At 48.2% G+C, this 22968-nt stretch overlaps 1 protein-coding gene across 4 annotated transcripts; it reads left to right on the top strand.

Moving 5' to 3' along the window:
* Positions 1-1043: 1043 nt before the first annotated feature.
* Positions 1044-22238, top strand: GPR55 (G protein-coupled receptor 55). Of its 4 annotated transcripts, none has more exons than XM_033229883.1 (2): positions 1044-1242; positions 18467-22238. In XM_033229883.1, exon 2 carries the CDS (start codon positions 18601-18603, stop codon positions 19558-19560), a length of 960 nt encoding a protein of 319 aa, XP_033085774.1. In that variant the 5' UTR covers positions 1044-1242; positions 18467-18600; the 3' UTR covers positions 19561-22238. The 4 variants fall into 4 exon arrangements, with proteins under 4 accessions (XP_033085774.1, XP_033085773.1, XP_033085775.1 ...); XM_033229882.1 differs by lacking the exon at positions 1044-1242 and adding an exon at positions 2195-3692; XM_033229884.1 differs by lacking the exon at positions 1044-1242 and adding an exon at positions 4054-4843.
* Positions 22239-22968: the final 730 nt, after the last annotated feature.

Raw genomic sequence — 22968 nt, forward strand, 5'->3', positions numbered from 1 at the left:
GGGCAAGTCCCTGCCTAGCCCAGCTCTTGGAGATCAACCCTTTGTGTCTGTCTCCAGGCCACACCTGGAGGATTGGAGCAGAGGGCGGGGGACAGGTGCTGCTCATCTTCCTCTCTTGGCCTCTCCTTCCTAAATTCCCCTGCCTTCCTCTCTCTGTTGGGGCTTCCTCTGATTTTTCCTTGGATCATGAGGGTCCCATTATCAATGTTACACATTTTTTTTTTCCTTCAAATAGATTCAGTAGGGGAGACAAAGGCAGGCATAAATCAATGAGGAATGCAGGCCTCAGTCACCGCTTGAGTACCAGGCACTTCCTGGGTGCACTTACCCCTGTTACCGTGCCGACTCCTAAAACAACGTTTTCTGAGACAGGTACTGTTGTCTTCCTCAGCACCGCTGCCTGGTCCCTAGGAGATGATCCACAAACATTTTTTTGATTGAATGGATGTGTAACTCCAATTTGCGGCTGGGGAAATGGGCTCAGAGAGGTTAGGCAACCAGCCCAAGTTGACAGAGTTGCTTTGTGGGGAGTGGTGGCTGGAGACCTTCGGAGGCTATCTTCAGAGTCTGGCTGCCTCAGATGCCCTGGACCCTTCTTTCAGACAACCTGATGCCCCCACTCCTGCCCTGATTCCTTCTTATTGCTGCTGGTGCCCTCGTCCCAACCCAACCCCTGCCGCCCCAGTGGGTCTGTCACATACTGCTCCTGTGCCAAGCGTGTGTTCCCTGGGACCCTGGGGTGGCCCATCCCCTGGTTCCTTCCTGGCCAGCTTCCAGCCTCAGATCCTGCCATTCCCCTCTTACCCGGGGTGCAGAGGGTGCCCGGGCCCTCACCAACACCATGTCCTTCCTGCCCGTGCCTGTACCTGAGCTGCCCTCCTCCAGCCTCCTCCTCCTTCCTCGTGTCTCTGAGGGTTCAGCTCTTGTTCCTGCCTCTGCTCCCTCACCGGCTCTCTGGGCCAGGCTCAGGGGCACTTCTTGCACAGCCCTGGGCCAACTGGTCCCCCTGCAAAGCCCCTGGTGGGCAGGTTTCCCCGCTGGAGGGAAGGAATGTCCCACAAGGGCAGGGCCGGGCCTCTGGCTGCTGAAGGAGCGAATTTCACCAGCGTCAGGGGAGGATGTGGCGAGCGCCCGGCTATCCTGGACCTGCTCTTTGGTAAACACAGTCAGATTCACTTGTTCCTTGCCCTAGAAGAAGCTGGTTCCTGAAGCTCCGAAGCTGCCCCACTGGTGAAGTCGAAGGTGTGTGCCCCCAAACTCCCCAACTTGGGGTTCCCAGTCTGGAAGACAGGCAGGGACACGTCCAGGCTCCCAAAACCTCCAAGTTATTCTGAATGGTGAGAGGGTGGGCAGGACTAGGGTGAGAAGTTTCGGGAGGCTTAAGGGAAATTTTCTGAGAAAGTTCATCCTATTTATGACTCCCCAGGGCTGTGATAAGGGGAGGGGAAAATCCGGATGGACAGACCTGAGCCGTAGGGTGGGGCCTTGGGCGAGTCCCTGCCTAGCCTGGCTCTTAGGAGCTTAAACTTTTTTGAGTCTCTCTGGACACACATACCTTGGCAAGGGATCCCCCATACACCTTAGACATCGCCCAAGGTATCCAAGGGACACCCACAGGAGAGGGAGGTACTGCAGAGCAGCTCATGTAGTACTCTAGCTTTTGTGCCAAAAGCGGGAGAAAATAAGAACTCGTATGTACATGCACAGAAACTCTGGAAGAAACTTAGCAGTGGTGCCCTGGGGCGGAGGAGGTGACAGCTGGATTTAGGAGTGGGACAGATATTTTCCTATATGTTTTTACATATGTATTTGAATCATGTGCATGTTTTCAAAAATGTGACTAACAAGCAACAGCAATAAAGTAGAAATATTCATTTATTAAAAGAAGGTAGCCAGGGCCGGGAGCAGTGGCTCATGCCTGTAATCCTAACACTTTGGGAGGCCGAGGTGGGTGGATCATGAGGTCAGGAGTTTGAAACCAGCCTGACCATCATGGTGAAACCCCGTCTCTACTAAAAATACAAAAAAAATTAGTCGGGCATGGTGGCACAAGCCTGTAATCACAGCTACTCAGGAGGCTGAGGCAGGAACATTGCTTAAACCTGGGAGGTGGAGGTTGCAGTGAGCTGAGATCATGCCACTGCACTCCAGCCTGGGCAACAGAGCAAGACTCCATCTCAAAAAAAAAAGAAGGTAGCCAAAAGGTAGCCAGAATGGGAAGTAGACGAGGATCCCTTTGAGGAGGGGCTGAGCAGAGACACTGCTCCCTGCAGGCTGCTCAGTGTGGACGCCTTCCTGGGGCCTCACATTGCAGGCTCTGGGTATTGAGGTGGGTGCCAGACACCTGTGTGTCTCCTCCCTGCTGCTGTCCCGACAGGCTCCTGGCCTCCTCCTGCACCCAGGGTGCGGGCCTGGCTGCCCCACCTTGTCCAGTAGCCAGCCTTTGGCTTAGATTGGGCTGGGGGCCCTACAGGGGGGCCTCGCTTGGGGCAGGACTGCCCAGTGCCCTGTCTTGGCACGCAGGCCAGCTTGGGGCTCCATGGCCCGGAGCAGGGAGTGGACTTGGCACAACCCATCGCACAAGCCCAGGTGAGAGCTTAAAAGCTGTCATGGTTCCGTCAACCTCTTCACCAGACAGTGGGAAGACCCGGCTCCAGAGGGCCAGGTGGTTCCCCCGCAGTGACTTGCAAGCTATTATTTACAGAGGGGACCCATGTGTTGGATGAATCACCCAAAAAACCCAGGAGTAGTTTCTATTCCTGTAGACACCTGAAAGTCCCAGCACGCATGGCTTTTAAAAATCGCTTGTGCTTTTGTCCTCCGACAGGGCCTTCCAACACCTCCAGGGCACGGCGGCTGCATCTACCGGGGTAGACTTCAGCCCAGACTTTCCTGATGGGCTGGAATCTATGAGGGCTCTCAGCTAATAGCCACCCAAGCCCACGGGTGAGTCTCAGCCCTCCCAGCCCTGAAGGTGGGAGATGCCAGGGAAATCTCTGCTTGCAGGGCCCTAGGAGGCCACAGGCCCAAGGCTGCCCCAAATCTCTGTGCAGGCCTGGGACAGGGAAGCCGAGGCTGGGGAACCTGTGGGACCCCACTGACCATTCTTGCGTGGAAGCTGAGGTCTCCTCCGAGGCTGGGCACGCAAGTCCTAAACTGGAAGTCCTAAACAACACCACCTTCCTTTCCTTTCTGTGGGCAGCAGTTTCAAATCGTAAACCCCCGAAGTGCTGGAAGTCACGACGGCCTTTGTCAGGTGCTGAGAATGGCTGCTCCTGTGTGGTGTCCCTGTTAGAGCACCTAGGCTGTGTGAGAGGCTTCCTCTTCCAGAAGCTTCCCAGGCCTTGACACATGCAGTGTGATTTTTGGCTTTTTGGTTTTTTGTTTTGTTTTTTGGCAGCTGCGGGATGGGCGTGCAGATCTTCCAAGAGGGCAGGAGAGTGTAGATCCTCCTCCTGGAAACTGCTCTCTAGTTCCATGCAGCCCCTCTGCAGACCCTTGAGCAAGAGCCCCTAGCCCAGACAGAGTGTCACAGGAGCTACTCAGAGCACCTGGTCCCACCCCTTCATTTCACTCACAAGGAAGTTGAGACCCAGAGAGGGGAAGTGACTCTCCCCAGAGCAGGCCGGCAGCCAGGCCTGGAGGAGAAATGACATCTCTCAGCCCTCTCCGCTACACCGGACCACCAACAGGTAACAGCCTCTGGGCCATTTAGAGAAACTGAGGCATGGAGCCTCTAACCTGACCTTGCTCTTGTGGACTGCAGGTAACTCTCCTAAGATCAGTGGGGCTCGTGTGGGCCTGGGCTTTGTGCACACCTGCCCCGATGCAGCAAGCAGTCCCAGGTGTCAGGGCAGCGGTGGCCTCCAGGCAGCCTCCGTGACAGTAGCAGCGGCAGGCAGACCTGGTTTGTCCCTGATTAAGCGTGACATTTTTTTACGAACCCTCAACTTCCTCCTGATCTGAGTCAGGGTTGCAGCATCATGTCGGGTGGGGAAACCTCCCCACAGGTGGCCTGGGAGCCTTCCCTGGGGTATGTAGCTCACTTGCCACAGCCCTCCACCAAGCCCGCTGCCATTCCCCGGAGTCTTGTTGGGAAACCACCAAGCGCCAGAGATGACACTCTCAGGGATCATCCCGCAGCCCTGAGCAAGTGCTCATTGAGGGCCAGAAGGAGCCTAGGAGCCCAGGCTCACCCACTCACCAGCTGCTTAATTTCTCTAGCCTCCATTTACCTCTCTGGGGAATGAGGCAATACACAGTTTCTTCCTCACGGGGCGCTCAGGGCAGTAAATGATAGGGAGGGGCGCCCTGGCTGCTATCCTATATTACAGCTGCATTGTTCTCGCACCCTAGCCAAGTGTATCTTAGAAAGGCTGGGCAGGAAGCCACAGCAGCACTTAGAACCCCGAAAATTCTAGATCCTTCCCTGCGAGCGAGAACACAAAGTCAGGACATGTCTGGCTGGCCTGGCCTCACCTGGGCTTTGTGCTGCCCGAGGCGATGGGGATGAGGGGACAGGGCAGAGCAAAGTGCGCACAGCTCTGTGGAAGGCAGGGTTTGCCTTTGGTTCTGAGTGGCTGTCCCAGCTCCAAAGGGAGCACCAGTCACTGTGGAGCTGCAGCAGACCTGGCCATTTGTTCCGTCATTTCTTCTTCCCCTTTCATGCAATAAGACCTTCCCAAGGGCAAACAGTATGTGAGGCTCAGCGATAAAGGTGAAGGGGACGTGGTCCTGGTCCTGGGGTTGCTGCAAGACAGCAGGGACACGCCCCCCCGGGATACACTGAGGACTCTTCACGCTGCCCACTCAGGATGGCACTGGGAAAACCATATTGGATGACGTGAGTGAATCCGGAAAGTGGGCATTTGAAGGAAGAGGTGGGATTTTTAGCAGTGGAGGAGAGAGTTCAAGGGGAAAGAGGAGCATGAGCATGCAAAGAAGTGAGGAGGGGGCTTGGCAGCTCCTGGATCCCAGATGCTCTTGCTAGTGATGCTGATGGGGGCCACGGTGAGGGAGGAGGAGAGACTCAGAACATGAGTTCCAGCTGGTCCCTCACGGCCTGTTGGACCTTGGGTAGACTCTAAAGCATCTCTGAGCCTCACTGTCCTTATCTGTAAAATGGGCATAATTAGGGCAGCCTCCCAGGAGTGTCCTGAGTTCCTGTCAGAGCACTGAGCACACTGCTGACCACCTCTCATGTCCCCAAGCCAGCCCCTCCACTCTCCCAGCCCCACTCCAACACCCCTGCCCAAGCTTCAGCAATATCCAGGTATTCGGGAGATTGTGGTCATGTGCTCTGTCCCCTCTGTGTCCTGTTCCTTCTTGCATCATGGCCCCCAGACGCCTAGCTCAGGCACAGGTGGATGACTTTATTCACACTATGGTGTTAGTGGTGGATACACTGTGTATTTTAACTGGGGCATTTTTTGTGGAGCATTCCAGGGCTCCTCAAATCCATCCCTGTGGCTGTGCCAATGCTGATTTTTGAGGCTCTGGCCCTGCCATCTCTGAGGTGGTTCACGCTACAATGCTCTGTGCAGATGACAGCCTGGCACCTGCAGGTAGGGCCACCTTCTCAGCTGCAAACCTCCTTAGGGTTGTGATCTTCTTGTTGCTTGTGTTCTCTGGAAAGTCCAGGCCACCGAAAGAAGAAAGGTAGGTCTGGTGTTTCGAGGGTTTCGAGGCCTCAGATGTGCAGGCACCTGAGGCTGCCGCAAGTGGGATGCTGGATCCTTGAAGGTGTGGGCAGATGAGAGTACCGTGGACCACTGGCAGTTGCGGGAATCCCAGCTGCAGAATGTAGACAGTCAGCAGTTAAGAGCCAGTACAGGCCAGGCGCTCGGGCTCACACCTGTGATCCCAGCAGTTTGGGAGGCAGAGGTGGGAGGATTGCTCGAGTCCAGAAGTTTGAGACCAGCCTGGGCAACACAGTGAGACCTTGTCTCTACAAAAAATAAAATATTAGGCCAGACGCAGTGGTTCACGCCTGTAATCCCAGCACTTTGGGAGGCAGGTGGATCACCTGAGGTTGGAAGTTCGAGACCAGTCTGACCAACATAGAGAAACCCCATCTCTACTAAAAATACAAAATTAGCCAGGGGTGGCACATGCCTGTAATCCCAGCTACTCAGGAGCCTGAGGCAGGAGAATCACTTGAACCCAGGAGGCGGAGGCTGCGGTGAGCCAAGATCGCACCATTGCACTCCAGCCTGGGCAACAAGAAGGAAACTTCATCTCAAAAATAAATAAATAAATGAATAAAATAAAGAAAGAAAGAAAAAATTAGTTGGGTGTGGTGATGCATGCCTGTAGTCCCAGCTACTTGGAGGGCTGAGGTGGGAGGGTTGCTCGAGCCTGGGAAGTTGAGGTTGCAGGGAGCCTTGATTGTGCCACAGCACTCAAGCCTGGGTGACAATGCAAGACCCTAACTGAAACAAACAAGCAAGCAAACAAACAAACGAGCTAGCACAGTGAGGCCAGGGCTCTGGGCTTGGGGCTGAGCAGGACCTTGAGGATGGAAGAAATGAGGCAAAGCCCCCCAAGCAGAGGGAGCCAGGAGGAGAACAAGGCCTTGCGCTCTACCCCAGTCCCTTTCCACATTCGACATACTTTCTCTCCTTTCCACCAAACATTGGAAAGCACCCTTATATTGAAAGAAGATTCTACTTCAGGGTTAAATATCAACAAACAAAAACATCCTTCAGTAAGACACTGCTCTGTGTATGAATTCTCTCTACAGCACTCTGGATAAGCACCTCACCTTGCCTTTGCTCGCATACCTCTGGTAACAGAGAGTCCACCACATGATGAGGCCGCTTTGCTTTGTCTACTCTCGGACACTCTGGCTGTGAGATAGGTTTGCTTTCTGCAGCATTTGGAACCCATTCCTTTTCTGACCCGTGAAGTCTTATGGTGGAACACGTCACGAGCACTGGAGGATGGATGCTCTTGTGTCTTTCCTTCTGGGGATTAGGAGTATCTCTAGGCCTTTCTGCGTCTTCTCCCATGCTGTGGTTCCCTACACGCTCCAAGTTCAGCCCCTGCAGACAGACAGCCTTGGGTCTCAGGGTGATCAGAGCTGTGCAATGGCCATGGTCACTTCCACTCCACTTCCAGGATCTCTGAGTGTAGTGTTGGCTCGCCTCGTTTCTCCCTTTCCTGTTTAAAAGAACACTTAGGAATTCCCACTTTCATTTAAGTGGTGACTGCATTTGTGTTTTGTGTATAAATATTGTTTCTTTCCAATATTTCAGCAACGTACATCTGATTTTGTCTCTAACTCACACGTTAAGAGGCTATGTAAGAGAATGCATAGAAATGCCTATTAAATATTAATATCATGGCGCTGCAGCTAAGTGTTCAGGACCAACAAACAGCTATTTTCTTTGTGGTCTAAGAATGAGTGTAAAATCGCCATTGCTGTCAAGGACTTGCCTGTGCTCAGGAACGGGATAAATTTTGTGAAAGACCCTCTCTATTCTTCTAAAGACAGCATAGACCCTTGATTTACCATGTACTTCTCCCTGATCTGCTCGTCTACCTTATTAATTGGGTTGTTCAGAGCTCTAATTTCTCTGTCTATTTGATCATGGATATTCTACAGGAGGGGCACTAAGGGCTCCAGCTACACTATATTTCCATTTTTTAAAATTTCTTTTGCATTTCCTGCATGGTCCCATTATGTACGTTTTCCTATGCTAATTGGAACAGAAATTGAGTGTCTTATGTTTTCATTATTTATTGTAGCTTTCACTCTTGTGGAGTCTCCATGTTGCTTTCTCAATTCTTTTTATTAAAAAAAAATTACTTTGTCCTATCCCCTTCCTTTCTAGCACAAAATGTGCCAGATAAACCAAAGATTATGCTATCATTTTACTCTGTCTGTGTCTTTTCATTTTCTTGGTGCTTTTCCTTGACAAAAGATAATTGAATTTTGTTTTTTTTTTTTAATTGATGGTTGATTTTTAATAGATTAATATAGGGAGTATTAACAATTGTTGATAATATTTGCATAAGCCTCTGTGAGGTTGCCCCTCCGCTTTCCATATTGTGATATTACAGTTTTTTCATTTTCAGTTTCTACTGTGAATCTTCTCTTCCTTTTGTCCCGTTAAGAGAAACAAGGTAATTTAACCTAAATATTCAATTTGGAAAATATTTACTTTTTTGACTTCTTGACTCTATTGATAGCTTGCCAAGCTTTGGGGGCATTCTATTTTAAACCTCTTTTCTCCTCTTCACCTACTCTTCACTGTGAAGCTGGCATTTTGTCTCTTTTATGTCATCTTTTACTCCTTATGTAATACACATTTTTATGATGTGATGGCTGACCTGTGAACAGAGGAAACTTGTTTATTTTTCAATTTTTTTTTTAAAATCATGAATCAGGTTCTTGTCGTTGTTCTCCCATCGTTTGGGTGGGACTTGCTGTCCCACTTGACACTTCCACATCTCTCTCTCACTTCATGCTTCGTTCCCAGCCCCATCCTGAAATGCTCATCTCTGAACCTGGAAGGTCATGCCTCATCAGCTGAGCTTTGGTGAATTCAATGCGTATCTTTTAATTTTGTGTAAACCTTGCACCCTGCCATGCCTCAAACACAAACCCAGACCGCAAGTTGTTTCTCTGATATAGAAGGAAAAAATTGAAAGCTATCCTTACTGGTCTCCTTTTTCCCCACCACACATTTTATATACATAATCTCAGGTTTTCATATTATCATTAATTAATTAGAAAAACACACCAAAAAGACGAGAGAGATAAAGGCAAAAGATTTAAAAATCACCCACCATCCAACTGCTAGAATGCAACCACTGGTTGGGATGTTGAAATCTTTTTTTAGGTTTTTTGTTTGCCCCTCTATGCGTGGGTTTTTGTAATTTTAATCACAGTTGAAATCATTCTGAATCTGTCTAATTCTATAGTTTGTGGGGTTTTTACTGAACGTAATCAGCATAAACATAACAGTCAGACAGAAAAATTTTCCATTGAATAAATTTACCACAGTGAAATTAACCTCTTGTTGGCATTTAAATGTGTATGTATTTTTTACTATTAGAAATGTGGTAATACATTGAGGCGAAGAAGAAGAAGAAGAAGAAAAAAATGCCAAGGTGGACATATTTTTGTACACAATTTTTCTTCTTTCATATAATTTACTTAAGGTGAATTCTCAGAATCACTGGATTAAAGTCATATGATTTTCATGGCTTGTAACAGAAATTATCAGATCCAAAAAGCTGTGTGCTAATTTGTACGCTTACCAGCATATTGGTGACTGGTTTCACAGAACCCTTGCCAAATTCTTTGTTAAATTTGATAAGCAAAAATGTTATCTCTTTGTAAATCCTCTTCTGGGAACTGCCTGTGTCATTGGCTTATTCATCTATTGTTGGTCTTGATATTATTCATTTTAATATTCTCTTCGCAGAGAAAGAACGTCATTTATCTAACATTGGTTGTGTTTTGTTTCTTCGAGTATATTATTTGATGTTAAGACTTTTTAGCAAAAAGACATTTTTTTTGTGCAGTCAGACCTGTCCTGTTTATTTTCTTTTTCTTTGATTTTCAGTTATGCTAAGTTGACAAAGAGCTTTTTCCCTTAGTGATTTTATAAGTTGTTTATTAAATTTTCATCTAGTTTTTCTAAGGTTTGATTGTTTTGAAATGTCATTCCTTAATGAATTTGCAATTTCTTTTGAGAGGCCGTTTAAGATGAGACTCTAAGTTGGTTTTACTGCCAAATTGTTAACTGACAGTCTTAACATAATTTCTTAACTAAGCCTTCCCTTTGTATTATTGATTTTTGGGGAATGCCTCATTTATTCTTTTTTTTTTTTTTTTTTTTTTGAGATGGAGTCTCGCTCTGCCGCCCAGGCTGGAGTGCAGTGGCCGGATCTCAGCTCACTGCAAGCTCCGCCTCCCGGGTTCACGCCATTCTCCTGCCTCAGCCTCCCGAGTAGCTGGGACTACAGGCGCCCGCCACGTCGCCCGGCTAGTTTTTTGTATTTTTAGTAGAGACGGGGTTTCACCATGTTAGCCAGGATGGTCTCGATCTCCTGACCTCGTGATCCGCCCTTCTCGGCCTCCCAAAGTGCTGGGATTACAGGCTTGAGCCACCGCGCCCGGCCCATTTATTCTTGTTTCTGTTAAATGTGTTGGTGCATAGTCTTGAGATTTCTGGGTAATATCTTGAGATTTCTGGGTGTTTGATTTCAACAAGAATGTCCCTATTATTTTACCATTAAATACAAAGTTGCCATTGGTGTGAGCAATTTACTCTTTGTAAGAAGTACTTTCCTATTCCGTTAAATAACTCTGAAAAACTGTACAATTGGATGACTTTTTATTTTTGCTTTAATGATGTGATACAAAACATTAATTGATTTCCTAACACTGAAACTATCTTACAATTCTATAGTAAATCTGATTTGTCATGATGATTTATAATTTTAATGTACTGAATTCCATCTAGTAATATTTTAATTAGGATGTCTGCATATATATTCATAATTGTATTTTGAGCAAATTTGTTTCTTGTGCTGAATTTTGATATTTGGATAAGTTAGTTGTGAAACCCCGTCTCTACTAAAAATACAAAAACTAGCTGGGCGAGGTGGCAGGCGCCTGTAGTCCCAGCTACTCGGGAGGCTGAGGCAGGAGAATGGCGTGAACCCGGGAGGCGGAGCTTGCAGTGAGCTGAGATCCGGCCACTGCACTCCAGTCCGGGAGACAGAGCGAGACTCCGCCTCAAAAAAAAAAAAAAAAAAAAGAAATTCATTAATACTATGTTCTGAAATACTTTATGGGATACAGGGATTATCTGCTGCTTGAAAATTTGAAATAAGCTAGAGTCTATTTTAAGAGTAATTCTTTGATAATATTTTCAGTTTCTTTTATGGATATTGGTCTAGTCAACACTTCTATTTCCTCTTGGGCCAAACCTGGCATAGATGGTGATAAATTATTTTTTTTGCCCCCAAATCAACAACTACATCAAGGTTTTTAAACAGATCAACACACAAGTAATAATGCAGTTTCTTGCTGTTTTTGCTCTCCTCTGTAACTACATTTAATGTCTTCTTTCTTATTTCTAGTTATGACCGTTTGAGTCCTTTCTTCTTGATCATAGTTGTTAGAAATACAGGTATTGCTTCGTATATTGCTTCTGCTCCGAAGGAACCACCTATTAAACGTATCGGTTCTGACATTTTCTCTTTTCTAATTCATTTATTTCTGCTTTTATCTTTATACTTTTTCCTGATTTCTCTAAGACACTTTTTCCCTAAATGCTCAAGTTAAGTGCTTAATTCATTTATTTAGTTTCCTTAAAGAAAATTAAAGCAGTTAGGGCAATGTATTTATCTCTGAGAATAGTTTTTGACTGTATCCTGTGAATTTTTTTTTTTTAAACAACCAATCCAAAAAGGTCTTGCTATTCTTCCCATGTATTTAGTTTTGTAGTTCTCACTTTATTTTTAAATAGCCATTGTTATTATTATTATTATTTTGAGACAGAGTTTATATAAACAGAGTCTTACTTTGTTGCCCAGGCTAGAGTGCAGTGGCATGATCACAGATCACTGGAGTCTTGACCTCCTGGGCTCAAGCCATCCCCTTGCCTTAACCTCTGCCTCTGAGTAGCTGGGACTATAGGCACAAGCCACCATACTCAGCTTTTTTTTTTTTTTTTTTTTTTGAGACGGAGTCTGTCTCTGTCACCCAGGCTGTAGTGCAGTGGTGCGATCTCGGCTCACTGCAAGCTCCGCCTCCCGGGTTCACGCCATTCTCCTGCCTCAGCCTCCTGAGTAGCTGGGACTACAGGCATCTGCCACCACGCCCGGCTAACTTTTTTTTTTTTTGTATTTTTAGTAGAGACAGGGTTTCACCGTGTTAGCCAGGATGGTCTCGATCTCCTGGCCTTGTGATCCGCCTAGCTAATTTTAAAAAAAAGATTTTGTAGAGACAGAGGTTTCACTGTGTTGTGAGGTTGATCTCGAACTCCTGGGTTCAAGCAGTTCTCCCTCCTTTGCCTCCCAAAGTGCTGGGATTACAGGCGTGAGCCACCGCGCCCGGTGGGGGGCTGTATTTTTATTTTCTAGGTCTTTGTATGCAGTCAGAGAGTATCGCCAAAATAATTTCTGTATTTTTTTAACGGATGGTTTTGCTCTTGTAAAGTAGATAATTCATTTTTAGCAAGTGTTTTTTGGCTGTTTGAGAAAAAAAATGATTACCTATTTGTTTAAAACCAAACCCAAGTCATTAACTAAACTGTATTAATCATATTATTTATATAATTCTATGTCCTAATTTATATTTGTTCTAATATATAGTATATGAAAATCTGACACTGCAATTTGTTTTTGCCAATGGCTCCTTGAATTCTAAGAATTGTACCTGATGTACTTTTGTATACCACCATTTGGTGTATAAGATTACTACATTTGCCCTCACAATTGAGTTTTTATTTTATTCCATAAAAATAAGCTTCTTAATCCTGATGAGCAATTTTGTCCTGCAGTTCTACAAGTCTAGTTAGGAATATTGCCTCCCTGTCTTTCTTTTGTTTGTATTTGTCTGTTCCATCGTCACAGGACTTTTATGTGGAACATTTCTGTGTCATTTAAGTGTACTCTTCATAAGAGCAAACAGTTATATTTTATTTTTTAATTGAGAATATTAGTAAAATTTGATTTTTTTGCACTTATTATTGTAATTTCTATGCTGTTTCTTTTCCTGTTATATTCACTCCTTTGCTATGTAGTCGATTTTGTTTCTTTTCATCTTCTTTAGTAGTTTTGAAGGTAGGCATCATATTTTTAATAGTGGTTACTTTAAGGTTTTCAAGAATCTGACACATATTTCTGTAATTATTGAAGTAAAAAAATAAACAGAACAGAAATATTAGCAATAGAGCCTTTTGCTTCACCCCAGGCACTTACTATTACCCTCCATTGTCCCCACCCCTACAACTCAAGAACATTCTTCCTGCTTTGTTAAGTTATCCACAATATTAAGACTTATCTCTTTCTAGGGACACAGATCATCTCTTTTTTTTTTTCCTTAGAGAGAAGGTCTGACTCTGTCATCCAGGCTGGAGTGCAGTGGCATGATCATGGCTCACTGCAGCCTCAAACTCCTGGGCTCAAGCAGTCCTCCCACACAGCTGCCCAAATGGCTGGGGACCACAGGCACGAGCCACCACGCCTTACTAATTAAGTTTTTTTTTTTTTTGGTAGAGATGGGGTTTCACTATGTTGCCCAGGTGGGTCTCAAACTCCTGGGCTCAAGCGATCCTCCCACACAGCTTCACAAATAGTTGGGGACCACAGGCATGAGCCACCACACCATACTAATTTTTAAAAAAAATTTATTTTTTTGGAGAGATGAGGTTTCACTATGCTGCCCAGGCTGGTCTCAAACTCCTGAGCTCGAGTGATTCTTCAACCTTGGCCTCCCAAATTGCTGGGATTACAGGTGTGAGTCACTAGTCCAGCCAGATAATCTCTTCTGTTTTTTTTTTCTTTTAATTTTAAATCTGTAACTATATTCATCATACCTTATGTCTCTTTCCACAGTTTCCTGCTTTCAATTCAATGCTCAGTTCCAAGCTTTTCTATCTTGATGTTTTCATCCTTGCACTCTTCTCAGTAATGATCTCTTGGAGGCCTAAAGTTTTGGGGTGATTATTTTTCTAGAGGCCGCATCCACCTGCGACTTGCTTTCTGCATTCTTTATGCAGGAACACCTGTTGGATACGAAATTCTTGCACCCAGATCTTCTCCCTCAAGCCTCTTCTGGTGTTAATTATTTTTTCAGAGATTTCCAAGGAACTTGGTTTGTTTATTCATAGATGTTTGGGAGGCTCTGTCTTGGTGACATTTAAACATGTCAGCGGGACATACAGAGGTGTCAGCAGGGCCCCTGGGAGTGGCTCTCTCCATAGCTTTTGCATGAAACATGGAGCTTCATCTCCTGTGTTGTCTCATTTACTCCACGGTTCGATGCAGCTCCACCTCTCGGCCACCGTGCTGCTGCTGACTCACAACAGTTTGGGGTACTTTCACTCCATTCACAGATGCCATTTGCTTGACCCATGACCTTTGCCCCCTCAATGCTATTTCCTTCTGGAGGAGGCTGGGACTGCCCCATTCCAGTCCTCTAGGAGGCGAAGGTGCCCTCCCATCCCTGCTGTGGATGGTAGAAAGGCAGCACTCCACAGATGGTGCTGCTGGGATGGAAACTGAGAATGTCTCCACTGCTGCCTGTGACACAGATCCCAACATCAATGGCAGCATTGGGATGCCCCTTGGTAGCTATGCAGGGGTGCTGCTGAGACCTCCCTGGAATTCCAGAGAGCCCACTCCCAGGGTCCCTGACCACAGTCAGTGCAGCTCTGCTGCTTCCGGTCCATGGTGACACTGATGCTGATGCCACTCTCCTTGGGCTGCTCCCAGCCAATGCCTGAGCCCAGCAGAGGCACTAGCCTGGGACGATTTCTGCAGATGTGAGGCTCCTCCAAGAGGCAACCTTTGCTCAGAGATGCCCCATGGCTTGGCCAAGAAGGGCTGAAATCTGCACTGCTGTCTGAAGTCCTTCCCACCTTGTCCTTCCTTCCCTCTCTCCTTCCACAGTCAGACCTGCAGGTGGTCTGAAGGCTCACCCCACCTCCTCCTGCTCCCTCTCCCCGCTATCCTTCACGGACACTTTCCCTGTTCAATCTCTGAGTTGTCTAACACTGTCTTAGCATCTGCTTCTCAGGGAACCTGAAGGGACTCAGCCTCCCACCCAGCCAACTATAGTACCATTGCTTGATTGGGGTGGACCCCTGGGTTGGCCAGAACAGGAGCTGCTAATGGAATGGCCCCATACCCCACGTCAAATGGTGCTAGTTGCTGTCCCCCTGCCCCGTTCCCCTCCCCCACCCACAAGTAGACTGGTTTTTATTAGCAAACTTCTTTGAGAAGGATGACTGTTTCATCTCTTGCTGCAGTTTGGAGTGCATTGATGCCTTTTTATCTTACTTCAGTGAAGCTCCTGATTTTTTTGAAAAAGACTCTAAAAAGATGGTTTCCTTGGACTTTCAGAGGGAATTCAGATTAATTTTTCAGATTCTTTTCTCAATCTGCCATTAGCTAGCAGTAGTTTTTCAACCTAATTTCTTCTTGCCAGCCCATAGAGTGCCTTCTCTGGCTTCAAAGACTACCCTCTGAGAAGCTTCCATTTGAAGTCTGTCAGTAATTCAAATGTGACCTTTAGAATAATCGTACTGGGGAATACTGATGGCCAAATTGTATCTATGAATATACCTGCTACTGTCAATGGAGACTCATCCCAGCATCCAAGGTTGTATGCTTTCTGTCAGACCACTTTCTTCCTGTTGTTATTCATTTGTTCCCCCAATTCAACCACACATTACATCTGGGTTTGGGTTGAACTTTGAGCACCGCTGATTTTTTTTCTTGGCCACTTTGAACCACCAGCAATATGGTGGACTCACCCATGGAGTTGGCCGGTAACAGTTGACAGTAAGGGCCTCTGAGTGTTGAGCTTTTGTCATTGGTGGCTGCTTTTTCTTAATTGGTTAGTGTGACCCAGACAAAGTTCCTTTTTCAAAGTCGTCAGTTCCTTTTTCAAAATCTTATTGGATCTCTTTAAACATAAACTTGTATTCACTCTTATTTTTGCGGTTCTTGGTTTTCTGCTGTTTCTGGTCTTGAAGGCAACTTCTCCAAGCCAATTCCATCTTCCTCTTTGGTGTTGCAACATTTTACATTTAGACCCGAACTGGGCTTTGACCTGCTTTTCTCATCATTTTCAAAATTTACCTTGTGAGTTCCAAGCTATTCTAGTAATTTTGCGAGCTAGGCCTGTGGCCATTTCAGCATGTTTAGTGAGGAGGTGGCCACCACAGCTTGCAGATTCTGAGCATCCTGAGTAGGACCAGTGACTACTGCACACCCCTAGGGGGCACCATCCCCACAGACCACAGAACACCAAGGGTTTGAATAAGAGGAAGTACATTTTCCTAGATCTCTCATTACATAAATCTGTGAGAAAAGTTAACACATTGGAAACCACAGAATCTTTAGAGCCACCAAATCAAGTAATGTATGTTAAATGTTTTGTGCATAGTGCTCAACAGATGTTATATATGTACCTATAAATATCTGTCTGTATATATCGGTTTTCTTTTTCATTAGGGATCAGAGAGGGCTTGGGAATGGTATTACAGATAAGATCTTAAAAATACCCCAATTTTTTCCTCCCACGGGCCCTCAGTAGTGATGAAAACCAACAGCAGAATGAGAATTCGGTTAGCAATAGTAGCGCAGCAAAGAAATAAGTCACAGGAGTGCTTTTTATGGAATTCGTTGTTTACTGGTAAAACACTAGAAACCTAAATGTTTATGAATAGGCTACTGGCTAAATGAGTTTTTGTATACCTACATAATGGAAGGCAAACAGCCATTCATATATGCTGATATAGACCAATGTCCAAGAAACATTGTTGACTGAAAAAGCAAGGGACAGAAGCTGTATGTATATTATTTCCAAATTTTAAAGAAGTCATACACGTACATGTATGCATGCATGTATTTGCATATATGCGTCTAGTTAGAAAATATCTGGGAGGAGTATGCAAGAAGCTGTAAGCCATGCTGCCTTCAGAAAGGACAGTTGAGGCCTTAGGGTACAATGGAGGCTGACTTCCCTATGCATGTTCTTTTGTTCTGTTTGAATATCTTATTGAGTGCATGGAATACTTTAAAAATTAATAACAAGCTATGAAAAATAATAACAGAAGCTTTAATTAATAACAGAAGTTTTAGGAACAGGTGCGGGGCCTCCCACCTGTAATCCCAGCACTTTGGGAGGCCGAGGTGGGAGGATCACCTGAGGTCAGGAGTTCGAGACCAGCTTAGTCAACATGGTGAAACCTCATCTCTACTGAAAATACAAAAAATTAGCCGGGCATGGTGGAGCGTGGTGGCGCAGGCCTGTAATCACAGCTATGAAGGAGACTGAGGCAGGAGAATCACTTGAACTTAGGAGGCAGAGGTTGCAGTGAGCCGAGACGCGCCACTGCACTCCAGCCTGGGCGACAGAGTGAGATTCCATCTCAAATAATAATAATAATAATGGTTGCAGTGGTCACTAGTATAGGAGTCTCTGGTGGGAGTCCATGCTGATGTCTCCTCCCTGGTACATCAGTATCTTGGGATCTTAGCTCCTGCTGGTCAGGAAGTCACGGAAGGTGGGAGAAGCACAGCAAGGCAGGTCTCACGGCACGACCTGGCTACACTTGCTCACCCAGCTGCTTGCTGCCGAAGCGGTTAAGGGAGACGCCAGGCATGAATGTCCTTTCCATGCCATGCCCCTGTGCTCTAGTGAATGTGGCACGTTCCATATCTAAGGCCAGTCCAAGTCGAGTACACCAGCAGTGTGGCCTCACTTGTGGGGAGAGGGAAGAGTGGGTGAGAGAGGAGGGAGTGGGGAGGTGGGCACAGGTGGGCTAGTGGGGAGAGGGTGGAAGTTGGGTCATATTTGAGTCATCTTTCTAGCAGCCTGGTTCTGGACGCCTGGGTTGAACACTTGGTTTTGTCCTGCTCCAGAGCTACATACCTTGAGACAGAACCCCACAATGGCACTCACCCCCTCACCCCAAATTGGCCAGGCTTGGACCACACCCCTGTGCAACCACACCTACAGCCTTAGTCCTCCTGTCCCTGAGGCCACTTCTAATTTTCTGCCTGACTAAAGGCCTTTCCTTGCCCTGTGGAGACCTCAGGGCCCCACTCCATTCCCTCTGGGAATGGTCTTTCTCCCACATCTTTCCATTTTCTGTCTGGTTTTCCCTTTGGGGAACAAGAGGCTGCAACAGCTGCAGATCTTATATCTTGGCAAATATGGATCCCTGACAAGGGACTCCAACCCTCTGCCTGGAAACCCAAGCAAAAGTTGTGTTGCTTATCATGTTCTTGGAGAGTCAAATGTCTGTCCCTGAGCCAATGAACTAACCAACTACTGTGTCCAGAGGAATGCAATGCTCTGGTGCCAATCATCCCTGGTTGCAGGTTGACTGTGTCCAACCATCAGGAAAGTGGGTGGGGGGAGGACAAAAGGGATAAGAGGAGCTGAATCCTGCAAATGGCATTTGAATCCCTGATCCAGTTGCTCCTGAAGTCAGCCCTACCCTAGTTTCCATATTTCCCATTATGTGAAAGTCTCTCTTTGCTTCAGCCTGTTTGGGTCTGGGTATGTGCTGTTATTTCTTTCAACAAAAGGAGTTCTGATTTAAAAGACAGATGTCCATGCACAGCAGGGTTCTGTATGTGTCAAAGAAAAATGTGTGTATGGTAGAAAGAGAGTGAGAAAGCGAGTCTGGAATGATATACACAAAAAGTAACATGTGCATCTGGGCAACAGGATTAAAGGTAATTTTTCTTTTCTGTGTTCTAGTTGTGATTCAGTGGGCACGAATTGCTGTATGATGCTGGGGAGGTGTTTGTGATTCTTGACAAAGTCATTTGAATCCATCACTTCAAGAGAGTGAAAGGAGCCCAGTCTGATCTGTTGGTGTTGCAGGAAGAAACATGAGTCAGCCAAACGCCAGTGGTGACTGCCTGTTTGATGGTGTCAACGAGCTGATGAAAACCCTACAGTTTGCAGTCCACATCCCCACCTTTGTCCTGGGCCTGATCCTCAACCTGCTGGCCATCCATGGCTTCAGCACCTTCCTTAAGAACAGGTGGCCCGATTACGCTGCCACCTCCATCTACATGATCAACCTGGCGGTCTTTGACCTGCTGCTGGTGCTCTCCCTCCCGTTCAAGATGTCCCTGTCCCAGGTACAGTCCCCCTACCCATCCCTGTGCACCCTGGTGGAGTGCCTTTACTTCGTCAGCATGTACGGAAGCGTCTTCACCATCTGCTTCATCAGCATGGATCGGTTCTTGGCCATCCGGTACCCACTCCTGGTCAACCACCTCCGGTCCCCCAGGAAGATCTTTGGGATCTGCTGTACCATCTGGGTCCTGGTGTGGACTGGGAGCATCCCTATCTATAGTTTCCATGGGAAAGTGGAAAAATACATGTGCTTCCACAATATGTCTGACGATACCTGGAGTGCCAAGGTCGTCTTCCCGCTGGAGGTGTTTGGCTTCCTCCTTCCCATGGGCATCATGGGCTTCTGCTCCTCCAGGAGCATCCACATCCTGCTGGGCCGCCGAGACCACACCCAGGACTGGGTGCAGCAGAGAGCCTGCATCTACAGCATCGCAGTCAGCCTGGCTGTCTTCGTGGTCTCCTTCCTCCCAGTCCACCTGGGGTTCTTCCTGCAGTTCCTGGTGAGAAACGGCTTTATCGTAGAGTGCAGAGCCAAGCAGAGCATCAGCTTCTTCTTGCAATTGTCCATGTGTTTCTCCAACGTCAACTGCTGCCTGGATGTTTTCTGCTACTACTTTGTCATCAAAGAATTCCGCGTGAACATCAGGGCCCACCGGCCTTCCAGGGTCCAGCTGGTCCTGCAGGACACCACGATCTCTCGGGGCTAACAGAAGGACATCTTGTTCAGGGGAAGGAAGCCCTGGCCCTGAATTCTAGTAATGGATATCGAGTTCCAGGGTTTGCATGTGGAGGGATGATCCACGCCATCTTTACTGATGTGCTTCCCTTTGATGCCCATTGAGTGCCAGCTTTGCTCATTGTACCCCAAAGACCTTTTTTCCAGTGCCCAGACAGCTCCACATACACCACCCAGTGTTCAGGGATCTCTGAAGAACCCACAAACCAGGTCAATTACTGATTTCTAAGTCCAAAAACTATACAGCAGAAGAATTGAGAAAGAGAATGAGACCATGTGAACAAGGCTGTTTCCAACTCTCCCCATTTTCCTGTTTGACTGGGAGGTTCTGGAAAGAAAGAGAGAGAAAGGGAGAGGAGGTAGAGGAGGGAGCCAAGAGAGTCAGTTATGGGGGAGAGTGTCTTGGGCAGAGGTGGGGTCGTAGGGATGAATGAAGCCCCTTTTTAGTTTGGGTGTCCCAGGACGGAGCAGACTTGCATTTTCCAGTCTCTTCTGGAGCTGTGTTGCCAAAAGCCTCACTGAGATGACAGCAAGTGGGAGTGGTGTTGGGGCTGGGCGAGTACGCATGGATCACCCCATGTTTCCAGTGGGCCTCAGAAAGGTGAAGGAAGCCAGCCACACCTTTTTATGTCCATGAGAAGACTGCAGAATGACTGAGTGGGGGTGTTGATGACATCCAAGAGCCATGAGGGGAGGGGAGAGAACACTCCTGGGGAAGGAAGAAGACAGGCCCAGGGCTGGAAGCACACAGCCCCTCCCCCACCACCATCAGGGCGTCCACAGCAGGGAGTGTTGGTGCTGGCCCCGGGCGAGGAGAGGCAGTGGGAGATGGCCTGGGAGAGGGGAGACCCCTGACCTGCTTTCTATCTTGAACAGACTGGAAAGTTGCTCATTCCACCTAGCTTGCTTGAAAACAACGGCAAAGAATCAGGCCTGCCTTGGTTCCACCATGGGAGGGTGGAGGAGGTGCTGTCTTACTCACCTGCATCCTGGCTGGGCAGTTGGCACCCGTGGCACTGCCCATGGAGCCGTTCCTCCCTGGCAGTTGGGAGGGAGAAGATGAGGCAGCCAGGCACAAGGGTGTGGCCTTGAGAAAGAAGGCAAGGCGAGGGGTCCCTGCAGGTCCCAGGAAACTGTAAACAATCGAGTCATGCCTGGATGGCTTCTCGAAGAATCTGGAGGAGGAGTGCAAGTGACAGCGGAAGCCTCCCAGTGACTCAGCTGCTCTGGAGAGTGAAATGATGAGAAGGATCCACTGTGGGGTGGTTTTGCATGACAGAGTGAGTGGGATGAGGAGTAACTGATGAGACTTCATGTGACCAAGGTCTTTAGGAGGAAAAGCAACTGCGGTCAACTTGTAGGATCTGGGCTCAGTGGGGGCGGAAGGGCTTGGGAGGGATGGCGGCCTGAGGGGAAGAAGAGAGGCATTTGGATAAACCAGGACCTGTGGGGCGAAGGAGGAAGAGGAAGAGGAAAAGGAGGGGAAGCTGAGCAATGGCTCTAGGCTTGAAGCCTGCAGGTAGTGCAGGATGGGTGAGGAACCTGGCCGAGCTGCTTCCTGCCTGAGAGCCTTTCCTGGCTGGCCTAAGAGCCATGGACAGGCAGGAATTGCCTTCTCAGGAGCAGCCCCCACTGTTGCTGTGCTCAGGTGGCACTCTGTATACCTCCTCCTAGGTGGATGGAGGGAAGGGTGAGGAAGAGAGCGTCAATGAAGGGGTGGAAGTGGATATGGAGGAGTGACCAGACCAGACCAGAGGAATCAGAGGCTCAGGCCCCCTGGGCTGGGCCTCTAGGAACCACAGCCACAGAGTCAGGCTCTGCAGACCCAGAGGTAAGGCTGCCTGGCTGCCCTAAGTCCCAGACACACTCCTCTCCTTGCCTGCAGGCTGCCCTGTCCCATGGCTACCGTAGGTAGAGACACCACCCATGATACTCTAAGGAAGCCAGACTTTCGCATGCAACAGGGCATTTGGGGCTGGTTTGCGTCAGAGTCCACGGGTGGTGGATTTAGGGACAACCCTCCTCCCACTTCTTTCTCTGCACGAGGAGTTGGGAGCCTGCCTGGTGGAGCTGAGTGATGCCTTTCATGTGCACTTGGGTCTACCAATGTGCTTAGGGCCAGATGGGCTTCCTAAGAGACAAGGGTGGGTGGACCTGACCTCCTATCATCCCCAGCAATGTTCAAACATAAAATCTTATCTATGTGCAGCATGACTCTGTCCAGGTGACAGAAAGGGCTCCAGACTGCTGAGAGGAACTGACCATGTAGGGAGGGACGGGGAGGGAGCCAGGACCCATGAGCTGCATGACTGTAAGAGGTAGGTCCTCCGAGGGTATCAGCAGTCTCAGTGTGATGTGGCAACTGGGACCTGTGGGTAGGCCCTGGGGACCCCTGACCCACCCCAAAACACTGTGGGAAGAAGGGCCTCTTCTCCATGGGGACCCGTGTCTGTGGGAGCGGGCACAGGTCCATGCTGCAGGCCACTATGGCTGCTCGGCAGGAGGGCTGAGAGTTTGGACCCACATGGCTGCAACCCACGTTGGCCCATAATCAGCAGTGGGGCCCAGCGGCACAGGAAGGGGGGAGGGTTAGCACTGGAAAAAAATGACTTGATTAATCTGATTTGCCAAATAAATAGATTCATGTGATGCCGTGTGACCTTGTCTTGGACTAAGCTTGCTGGCCCCGGAGAAGAGCAGGCCCCAGATGGCCCCTGCCAGGTCACCCAACAGTCTTGATCTCTTCAGCAGCCACCTGGCCACCAAGTGTGGGGCTGCAGGGAGTGGCCCTCCCTGCTGAGGAGCACAGCTGGGCCTGTCCAGGTGACCAGGGGCCAGAGCCTTTGGGGTCTAGTTACCACTCCCCCGCATCCACATGGGTGCTTGGTTCTCTGTGGTAGCAGCCAGGCTACACAGACCCTACATACCCAGCTGGAGTCGACCCCACCCTGTCCCTGCCACCTTGTCCCACCACCACCTTGTCCCACTGCCACCGTGACACTGCTGCTGCTTCCACAGGCCCTGGCTCCTCCACATATACGGGGGTGGGGGGCCCAGTACAAGAGACCTGCTGACCCACTGAGGGGCTGAAGCTACAGGGCCAGTGTCTCCAGGTCTTCCACGGTGGCCCTTCCCTCCCTTCTCTGACCTTCTATGGTGGGAATCCGACTTTCCCAGGATGGATTCTCCTAGGTTCTTCTCTGCACTTCGCAATGAATTTTGCTAGCCTGTGGAGAGCTCCCGGAAGCTGTGAACTGCTAGGCTCTGGCCTGGGCCACTCTGTCCTCAGTTCCCCACAATCCTGAGCACAGCTGATCACGACCTGGGTGCTAAGGGCCAAGGGGGACATCTTTGCTCCATCTAACCATCTCCTACTAAT

This window comes from Trachypithecus francoisi, unplaced genomic scaffold, assembly GCF_009764315.1.
Source record: "Trachypithecus francoisi isolate TF-2019V2 unplaced genomic scaffold, Tfra_2.0 Lachesis_group13, whole genome shotgun sequence".
NCBI lineage: Eukaryota > Metazoa > Chordata > Mammalia > Primates > Cercopithecidae > Trachypithecus > Trachypithecus francoisi.

Excerpts from the sequence above, each read along its gene's own strand:
- GPR55 (XM_033229883.1), top strand. The coding sequence starts at position 18,601 with ATGAGTCAGCCAAACGCCAGTGGTGACTGCCTGTTTGATGGTGTCAAC.